This window comes from Cyclopterus lumpus, chromosome 14 (assembly GCF_009769545.1).
Source record: "Cyclopterus lumpus isolate fCycLum1 chromosome 14, fCycLum1.pri, whole genome shotgun sequence".
NCBI classification, from domain to species: domain Eukaryota; kingdom Metazoa; phylum Chordata; class Actinopteri; order Perciformes; family Cyclopteridae; genus Cyclopterus; species Cyclopterus lumpus.
In genome coordinates this window covers 9100413-9110947 of record NC_046979.1, presented here as the reverse complement: position 1 = coordinate 9110947, position 10535 = coordinate 9100413, and the positions used below count along the sequence as shown (strand labels likewise).

General features: G+C 41.1%; 1 protein-coding gene across 1 annotated transcript; it reads right to left on the bottom strand.

Annotated features, from left to right (window-relative positions):
* Positions 1-88: 88 nt before the first annotated feature.
* Positions 89-9079, bottom strand: wdr44 (WD repeat domain 44). The gene is made up of 20 exons (XM_034549486.1): positions 8526-9079; positions 7456-7489; positions 6236-6319; positions 5367-5973; positions 4944-5083; positions 4743-4838; positions 4480-4616; positions 4072-4155; positions 3866-3972; positions 3211-3362; positions 2970-3108; positions 2812-2873; positions 2534-2650; positions 2286-2408; positions 1986-2177; positions 1788-1889; positions 1577-1692; positions 1340-1467; positions 1094-1228; positions 89-998 (listed from the first exon to the last, which is right to left on the bottom strand). Exons 1-20 carry the CDS (start codon positions 8600-8602, stop codon positions 910-912), a joined length of 2721 nt encoding a protein of 906 aa, XP_034405377.1. The 5' UTR covers positions 8603-9079; the 3' UTR covers positions 89-909.
* Between the last annotated feature and the right edge of the window lie 1456 nt (positions 9080-10535).

The following is a 10535-nucleotide window of genomic DNA, read 5'->3' as shown; positions in this document are numbered from 1 at the left end:
GAACATGTTTGGTAGGGCCAGGTATCGAAACATTTTCACTCTACTAAATAGTTTGACGTTAAAAAAAAAAAAAAAGGTTGTCAACAAACATTTGTTTGGACTTTTATTGAAGAAATTAATGGAGCATTTGGTTCGGTTTACAAAAGTGCCAAGTATGCAATGTTACACACTGAATTTACAGTACTATTTTAGAATGAAATGTGCTTTCATTGAACAAAACTATTTATCAAAAGTACTTGAGAGCCATTATTGTTTCTGGAAAATTGTGTGATACCCAGCCCTAATTAACCGCATTCTGATGTCCTGTACCGTAGATTTGCGGTCATCTGTTAAAATGTTTGATATATTTTAGAGGAAGGCTTGAGTTGAATTTAGAAAAGCAATCTAGATTTCATAGGCACACATTTCAAACCACCTTGCTTTCAAGAAAATGGTTCCATCTCTTTACATAAGACACATTCAACTTTGAGACTGACATTAGGACAGTGTCTTGCACTTAACTTATTGAAATGTGAAAGCAACAAGAAATTAGTAAGCTGCTCATTCTACTACAAATAGCCTTGTAGCTATACTCCATCTTGACCACACAGCTGTAAATTAACACATACCTGAACAGACCACACACACACACACTTGGCATTTCTGGCTCTTTTTCTTAATGCCAAACCATTCACAGTTGCTTGGTATTAAAGATAAAAAATTGAAACGTGACAGGGAATCACACCTTGTCTGTAACGTACAGTCAATTTCCTCCAACCATTACCTCATCTTCCATTTTAGGGTCTCCGTTCTCCCGGAGAAGCTACAGAAGGCTCTTTGTCTCAGAGCAATAACCATTAGGTAGTTGGGTGAAGGGCTGTCCTTCATCTTTAGGACTGAGTGCGGGGGAGCTGACAACCTCAGAAGTGCTCAGTACTTTTTGACATTGATGAAAACCTTGATGGCTCCAGTGAAGTCAGCAGAGAGTAGAACCTCTGTGTGATCTGTCTTCAGGGCTCCTGCAAGAGACAACATTATTTTATAGCACTGAAGAAGAAGAAGCAGCCTCGATGTCAAGAAAACTGGCCTTGTGTTCAAAGGACTTCAAATGTACCTGAGGGTATCGTTTCAGAGTCTGTGGAGTCCAGGCTCTTGCACTCTGCTTCTGGTTTGTCCGCTCCAGCTTCTGGTGGAACAATAAGGCCTGGGTGCGGTGCAAATATTGCTGAGGTGACGACTGCATTGTGTGCTGAAAGAAAAGTATTAAGTTTTAGTATCGGTTCAATCAATGGGAACAAATAAATTAAGACAAGTGGTTGCATTACAATAATGTTAGTCACTCATGACGGAGCACAATTACCTTTAATTCCTTCCCAGAAGTCATTGCGGTCCCGTCGTACAGAAGTGAATTTGCTCAGGTCGTGGTACGTGCTCCAGATGTACACGTACTTATCCTCTGAGCCGCTGACTATGAAGGAGTAGTCGTGGCTGTAGGAAGATAATCCCAGGGTAAGTCGAGGTGCAGTGCAACATAAAAAGGAGACTTTTGTGACTCAATCGTCAGAGTCAAAGCCGCATGAAAGAGAGCCGTCCTCACCTGAAGCTCGCCTTGATCTGGCTGCTGCTGTTGACGTAACCCTTGTACTTCATGGATAAAGACAAGTCCCTCAGGTCATAAAGGCGAATGCGGGAATCATTTGAGGTCACCAAAATCTATCGAAGTGATGGGGAGGACATGAGTCGTTTATGAGTCTGACAGACATGCCTCATTACACTGCAGATGTACCGTAGTGGAGATCAGACGTTACCTTGTTCTCTCCAGGCAGAGGTTCAATGCCGGTGATTTTTCGGCCAACTTTGTTCCTGCCTCTGGTGGACCTCACATGAATTTGAGTGTGGTATTTCAGACGCTAAGGGACGGGCAAAAAGCAAAATACATTTAACCTGGAACAAAATAATAATATTGAAACCATGTCTCGGCAGAAAGAGGTATCGCAGCTGGGTACCTCTGTGTCGTAGAAGATGCATCGGCCATCGTAGGTGCCAATGACGGCATACTTCCCATTTTGGCAGAAATTGGCCGCCGTGATGAGGCGCGTCTGGCCGTCCACCTCATTCCACAACGCCACCTTTTTGTCAGGAATGTTCCAGAGCCGTAGCTTTCCATCCAGAGAGCCACTTAAAAAGTATCGGTCGTCCTGGGAAACAAGAGGCACGCCTTACTACGAATACAATCTGGGGGGCCAAAAATAATGAGATGTGTGTGATTTGTGGTGAAAGACGTTACGCAGGGCCACTCAACTTACTCTGGGATGGAAAGCAATGGCTGTGACAAAATCAATGTGCTGAAAGCAGCAGAGACACTCCCTCCTGGATATGTGCCACAACCTAACGGTTTTATCCATGGACGAGGAGAGGAGGAAGAAGTTCTGGATTGACACAAAAAGGAAGAAGAACAAAAAAGTAAGAGGAGAGATGAAACCAGTACTGAGAGTGACTAAAGTGTGTGAAAAGGAGAGATTAAAGGATAAAAGAGTTGGCAGTAAGACATCACCTTTGACCAGGACAAGTCCAATAGATCCGCCGTATGACCTTTATACTTGCAGAAGGGGACTTGACGGAAAGGGGCATTCCTATCTTCTGTGTCTGGGTCTTCAGGAGCACAACTTGCCTATGGCGAGAGTACAATCTGTTAGGAGGCTCAAGACTGTAAAATATACAGCATTGGAATATTCAAATTATTACTAAAATAGCTTTAAAAAGATCCACTTCTTATAATATTTTCTGGAAACGCCCCACAACCCACGGATCAAAAAGGTTAATTTCACTCACTCCGTGGTCGTCGGATTTAGAGGAGCATAAACTTTCCTGAGAAGGAGACGGTGAAACCCGACCTGGAAAAGCAAAAACTGAATCAGAATCTTACTGCTGCTAAAGCTGAGCATCTAAATTGAAATAATCAACAACACCATCTGAGACGCTGAGGTTACCTTCAGTGTTGTACTTTAATCTCATGTTATTGAAGTAGTCAAAGGCGGTCTTCAAGACCCAGATGCGAACCACATTATCTTGGCCAGCGGTCGCCAGCAGCCTCCCGCAGTGGGAGAACTTCATCGTCCAAACGGCCCCCTGAGCCAAAGACAAAGAGGCTGTGAAACCGAGCATTCATTGGTGCATATCTTCTCCCAAACTAAAAACATGGAATATGTTTTAAAACTGCAATCCTCTTACCATGTGCTCTCCACTCAGGTCCTGCACAACTTTAATCTGATCAAAGTCAAAGGGACCCTTGAAGCTGTGAGCTGCCTTGAACTTGGCAGCCCGGGTGTACGGCATGCCCTCATCGTCACTCGATGACGGATCATCCTGATCTGTATGGAACACTATGCCCACAAAACACAAAGCATAACTCAGGTCAAGCATTCAGTCTGAGAAATGTAACACATGTTCTGTACACGCAGTTTCCCTCTTCATTACTGTATGGAGCGTGTTCCAGATCTAACAGCCACACTTTCATCAGGGAAACATTCCTCGGGGAACTCTGTCAAATCTTGTTCACTCAAACCAGTTTGATGAATACTCGCACGGTGACTACATGTAGACACAGACGGCGCAAAGGAAAATAAGTAATCTGCAATATAAGTGGAACAACTTGTTTGTTGATGGTGTGAAATTGTGGGTTTGACGATTCGGGAGTGCATTTATTTGACTGCCGCCATTTATGGTTATGACATTGAGAAGTGAATTAAGTTACACTGTGTAGTAGTCATCCAGAAAACACAATGTACTGTAAAATGTCATTTAAAGCAGTATGTTAACAATTTAGGCAATTTTCCAAATATGCATGTTTTCCTTTGAAATGCGTAAAATACTTGCGTTCTTTTACCTTCATCACGCACACTTTTCACTTTGTTGACGGCCTTCTCTCCATATTCTTCAGCGAGATGCTTGGCCTTCTTAACGGACTTGCCCAGAAACTTTTTAAACTGTGTTCTGGTTAGAAATGAGGGACAGCAAAATATGATATTATATATTCGATCACGTGGTGAGAACGGGAAGAAAATAAATCCCAGCAACCTGGAATTTCCTTACGTTTTCTGTTTTAGTTTTCCTCCATCTGTGTCCGCCAGTGGAGCCTGAGCCTTGTCATCGTCATCCGACTGCGCTGCATCATTCCTGAGAGGAAAAAATATAACGGATCTACACTAAAATGTGTTTTTACATGAGGCTTTAAAACATTTTTGGTGGGAAAATATTACATGCCGATGTACCCGTGTTAAAAGGAAAATATGTATTTATAATGAAGTGTCTGCATTCAGTGTATTCTTTCATTTTTTGTTTGTACATATGTTGCAATACTGGACAAGCAACACTTATACTTCAAAACCCATAGTTAATGTATATAACAGTATTTAGAAACACATATTATACTGACTTCCTGCCTACGAAATCAAATGTAACAATAATGCAGCTATTAAAGACAAATCATTTTCTACTTACATAATGTACTCCTTGGTCCTCCTCATGATGTGCAGAGTGAGCGGATTAATCCCTGCAGGAAGTTTCTCTTCTGCCTGGATTAAAGGGATCTCTTCCCCAGTGTCCAAATTCTTGATCATCACACTGGCCAGAATTTCCTGTTTTAAGATAACACACAAGTTCTCATTAAAAAGAGTCGGTGGAAGGATTGTGCAAGAGGTTGGGTCATGGCTCGGATTCAAACTAAATAAAGGCAATACAAACAAACGCAGAGGGACTCTTACTTCATCTGTCAGTTCTCTACCGGAGTTGGAACGTGGACGCTGAGGGCCCGGAGTTTGTCCTCCACCCTCCGATGAGGCCGGTTCGTCCTCATTTTCCTACAAAAAGCAAAACAAGCATTAGTGCAATAGATATGAAAACTCCTTTCCCATATACCGTTCTATTTTTGAGCATCAAAAGGTCAGGTCCACAGCCTCGCTGACCTGCGCTTTCACTACTTTCTCCCCACTGGTAGCACTGGCCAGATCCAAGGAATGCTGCAGCTCTTTGGTTAGACTCCTCACTGTGCTGCTCGGAGACACCAGGCCTGAGGGCTCCAGAGCATCGTCGCCGACTGCGGACACTGCAGACAATCGTACAACAGAACACAACACTCCATCTGAAAAACTAGTCTAGTCACAGCTATAAATGATGCAAGATAACTGCAGAACTCTAAAATACTTGACTTTCTAGTATGAGATCAGTGTTGCTTTCTAACCTTATCCACACACACTATTGCTCTAAAGACTGTACTTTACAGCAACGTCAAACACTTTAGGAAACTAACTGATCTAGCGATGTCTTAAAGGTTGAATTCAACATTGTGGTTCAATGTCACAATCATCAACTTCAACGGGTTTCTCTACCTTCCAGTCCACTTGGCCTCAGACACTCCTGAGACTTCTTGGAAGGCAGACTCTGCCAAGACGGTGGAGGCGGTCTTGGTGGAGGACCTCCGCTGGGAGGGGGTGGGCGTGAGGGAGGAGGCTTCTTGGTGCTTGCTACAATGTCTGGTTCCACGGTTAATTGTCGTGGGGGTTTCGTAGGCCCGGAGGAGTCCGAGTCAGCCGCCCTGTCTGTGAACGGGACCTGGTCTAAGATATCTGCAGGTCTCTGCTCCTGCTCCCCCACTGCAAATACAACAGCCCTGTCCAGCTGTCTGAGTCCTATGGTGCTGGTGATGTCCGGGGGCTGAACACCTTCTTGTGACCCAACCGATGGCCTTGGGAGATCTGTGGGATCAGGGCCAGGTGAAGAGCATGCTTCGTTGTTTGTTGCTTCACTTTCCTGTTGTTCCTCTGGCCTCTCGACAAGTTGAGGTTCGACAGCTGGCGCCGCTACCTCCACTTCCCGAGCGTTGCTCTCTTCCTTTGGCTCCGGTGCGGCTCTTGTATCCACTTGTAGCTGATCTAACAGTTCAGCCACCTCACCAACATTTCCCTTCTGACTCTCCTCAATGATGCTGTCAATGATCTATGAGGAAGAGAAAATAACAGTTAATTTAACAACCCGGCAACTATGATGCAAGTTCCCATATCCAGCTCGACTACAACAGAGATATGTTGTTGGCTGTACGTGTACCTTTTCTTTATTTCTTCAGCTAGTAGTGACCACATAACAAAAGTACTTTTCAAATATTAAATAAGAAATACGTGCTGAAACTCTATTATTTTTTGACAAAAGCTCTTTTCTCAGTCATCTCGTCTAGGACACTGCACCAAAGAGGAGCACCTACCAGTAGGGAGTCATCTTGCTGAGTCTGGGATGCGGCCACTCCGCAGCCCGCATCTTGTGCAGCGTTTACTGATCTCCGTGAAAACTGTCCAGGAAACACAACAATTACCATTTAATATATATATATATATATATATATATATATATATATATATATATATATATATATATATATATATATATATATATATATATATATATAGAGAGAGAGAGAGAGAGAGAGAGAGAGAGAGAAAAAAAACATATTTGTATCACTACTTAACGAAAGAAATAGATGTCTATTCTGCACATTTCTTTAAATTACCAACATTCTCATAACCAGCTAACTTTTTATATTTATTTTAAAATGCAACAGCTTGATATGAGGGTAAACTTTGTGACTGACTCAAGTAAATTAAGGGGTCTGTACACTGATTGTATCTATATGCATGAAACACTGCTACATAATGCAATGTCTCTTTTGCTGCAAAATCAATGTTTCCAGCCACATTTGCTGATTTTAGGCAGATGGCTAATGCTGGTCTGTTAGCAAGGTTCACTCAAGGGTCCATTCCAACATCGTTTCAGTATTTTGATGGAGATAAAGTGGTTCATATTTGTATTGTCTCATGAGAAAGCGTAATTTGAATTTCAGTTGTAACTGTCTGTGTGGGAAAGGCAGGCAGAGCTGTCAGGCGGGAGACGCCAGCTAACCAATGCAAGTGGCAGATGTCATGGCTAAGGGTTGAGTATTAGCAGGCAGTAACTTATCGCTAAACAGGCTGTGTTAATGTTTTCACAAAGGGTCCCAATATGTTACCCTGAAGCAACTTAACACAAACACTGCAGACACCTCTAGATAGTTAAACGCCTCATGCTAGGACAGAGTACTGTTTTAGGTCCAATAGCCACCTGAATCTGTTGAAATACAGATTCATTAAGGACCAGTTATGATTAACTCTCTATTTTAACTAGCAAAGTAAGCAAACATGTCATGTAGCAAGAACAACTGCTAACATTCAGAAGTAATATATATGTAAATAAAACAACTAGTAACAAACTACCTCAACAGATTCAAAAGGAATACAATAAAATTGAATTGAACTCCAACCCCATGTATTCACTACCTCCTCTTCACTTTCAAGCCTCGGTAACATTCAAACAATGTCAGAATAATCATTCCAATGACGACTCAGCAGATACGGCCTTAATTCAACAGTGGCCCGGCTTAGATAAACATACCCGAGGCGAAGGAATGGTGAACTTTGTAGGTGACCTAGAAAACACAAAAGGGATACAGTTCAAAAATGCAATGAAAGTCAATGTCTAAAACACAACACGATAAAACAAATCTAATCTGAAACCAAACGTGTCATTATTTTATCTTTCCCCTTGAGCATTTAGATTAATGCACGTGACTTACAACTCTTTTATACCCAAAAAGAAATATAGTTTTTCAGACTCTTCAATCATTAAACAAACACTATGGACATGTGCTATCAAAAGTTGTCTGAAAAGTCTGAAAGCAGGAAACAGACAAGATTAGTCTGTGATTGATTCAGTGGTATGCTAAATGGTGTTTATTTAAAACACGATCAATAATGAAGAAAGCAATTACAACAAAAAGACAAAATAACCACACGTTTGTTTTCTAACGGTGATCAGTACTAAAGGAAAGCAGCTAGATACAGACAAAATGTCAAGCTCATAATACTAACATGGTTAATAACATGCATGTGCTCTTGAGTGAATAATGCACTGAATAGATATTCAAATGCTGGCCTCAAAAATTGGTATTTAAAACAGACGCTTTCTATAATCTAAAAAGGACGTACGGTCCAAGGAGCAAAGTAACATGTTGATTTTTTTGGAGTAGTTTATTTACATTCCAACTATATTTTGGAATTTAATTAATTAAATTCAGTAGCTGAGCTCAACAGACAAATATGTCAACCAGATGCATATTTTTAATTGTTACAATGAACAATGTTTTTGAATGGAATTTGTCGATTTGATCTCCGATACAACATCACGTGACTTGAGTATTGCGGTTGACTCTCTCTGCACTAACACTCTACAACATTATAATAGTTATAATACAATACAGACTGGGTAGTAATGTACAGCACACTCCAGAGTCGGACGCAGTTCAATTCACCGACTACAGAAATTAGCATTTTGCCAATTTAGCGTTAAGGTGTCATTGCTAAAGTTGAATACTGATGGCACTAGCGTTAGATGAAACAATCAGGAAAATGCGTGTGCATTAGTCCCTCTTATCTGAAGTAATAGTGTAACATGTGTTTCCTTACACTTTGGGAGAAGGAGTCAAGTTAACGTCCTCGGGAGCATCATAGAATTCCTCGGTGTCACTTGTGTCTGACGCCATGCTAACATGAATTTAGCTCACAAGCTAGTCGATTTCAGTCGCCAGGCAGCTGTCTAAAAGCCTAACCTGCGAGATGTACGTGTCACACACGCATGCACTTGTTTCTCTATACACTTCCTTTTTTATATATCGATGTTAAAAATGAAGCGACTCGGTGCAGCCTTCGTCCGCCACTTTCCTGTCCGACGTCACTCCATAACGTTAACTGTTACAGATGAGCCGAATGCTAGGCTAACAGCTGTAATCTGGCCGTTCCGACTCACCGACGCCTACCGCTAACTAGCTTTCTGCCCTCTTGTAAGTCTGTGGCTCACAGCACAGCATCCTCCAGGAAATCAGACATCGAAGAGTGCGTTTTTACAACAAGCATACTCTCGGTCAGCTGTCAGGCTAACGGGGCCATTGAGCCGCGTCATAAACAAACCAGTAACACAAAAAATACATCTAGCTAGGTGAGTCAAAGGGCGGGGCTCAGGCGCCTTCTTCTTCTACGTTACTATTATGGCAGTTGGGGGGATGACACTGCCCACTACTGGACTTGTTGAACAGCACGGAACAGAAGAAAAAAAAACAGGGATGGGCTGTCATTTTTTTTGCAAACCAAGATCATCCATGATACTGGGTTTTGAGACAAATACCAATAAAGATATTTGGCAAATATATTTGACAACATCGTCTTAAATTTGGTTATTTAATACATGTGGCCAATATATGCAGTCTGCTGACCAGAAAACGTGTCAGTGCTCTCAGGTGGACAATGTTTGCAAATGACCACAAACACATTTTTCATAATTCTGCAGTGCAACGTCTTGTTACTTATTGGCTTCTATGTACACGGATACTCATTGATTCCTTGATCTGTCTATTCATTATTATACATTCATGATCATACTTTCACTTTCATCCCCTGCTCTATCCCTTTAAATCCTTTTGTATTCTTGAGGCCCTTCCCTGTGAAGAGTTTTCTAGGACCTTGCAGTGGGCATGTATCAGTTTCTATAGTTCAAACATGACCTCCCTCCCTGGCCTAAAGTATTCATGTACATGAACACTTCTCATATCTCTCACATTTCGCCTATCTTCTCTCAACACCCTTGCATACTTAACATTATTCTGCTTCTTTCTGTTCCCGGTATACACTTGTAACCCAGGGTCACTCACAATGATAAGCAAAACATTATTTTTTATTTGAAAATGATGCAGAAATAAAAAGATTCTGGAATGTATGTGGGAATCTTTAATTATAAACTTTAATTATACAAGAACATTTAATTACATGGTACTGACAGTTGGATGGGTCATTAACAGCAGCGCGAGAATTGGCTGGTAAAACATCTGCATAAATTAGCAACTGCAGGTCCCATCATTCACACATACCACTGGCAGGCACTGAGAACTGTAGAGCTGTCAACAGTTAATCAAAATTTGCATTAAATTTGAAGTCTGTTCCAAAGTGCTCTTTGTTCCACATCAATGCATCAGTTGATTAATAATGAGCTTGTAATTTCATTGATGATTGGAGAGGACAAAAAGGTGGCAGTGGTATGAATGATTATTGAAATAGCCTCAGTGCATTTTAATGAATGCATATGGTAATTTGTATTATTTTAATATTGTAGACTGTAGACGCGGTTCATATTATCAAGCATGCATAGAATATGAATTGCAAAAATAATTACTGTTGTGCTTTAAGATTTGTAATTATCCTCAAACTAAAACCCAAAGACAGTCCATTTGCATAGGTTTTTGGTTTTGGTAACATTTAACAATTCACCTTATAGAATTATTTCAAATATACATCGTTTCTTCAACTTTTGATTATAAAAAAAGTCAACCTATTAATAGCATTACAGTTCTTTAATGGGTGCCAATTGTCCTGCCACTTCTGTAGCATTAAACTGCATTCAAAGGGAAAGATTAGGTATTATTTAAT

Bases quoted from the DNA above. Each gene is read 5' to 3' on its own strand.
- wdr44 (XM_034549486.1), bottom strand. From the start codon at position 8,602: ATGGCGTCAGACACAAGTGACACCGAGGAATTCTATGATGCTCCCGAG. The intron at 4,839-4,943 runs GTCAGCGAGGCT...TGCTTTTTGTAG, and splicing joins AGAAAGTAGTGAAAGCGCAG to GAAAATGAGGACGAACCGGC. The intron at 4,156-4,479 runs GTAAGTAGAAAA...TTTTCCTCTCAG, and splicing joins AGGACCAAGGAGTACATTAT to GAATGATGCAGCGCAGTCGG.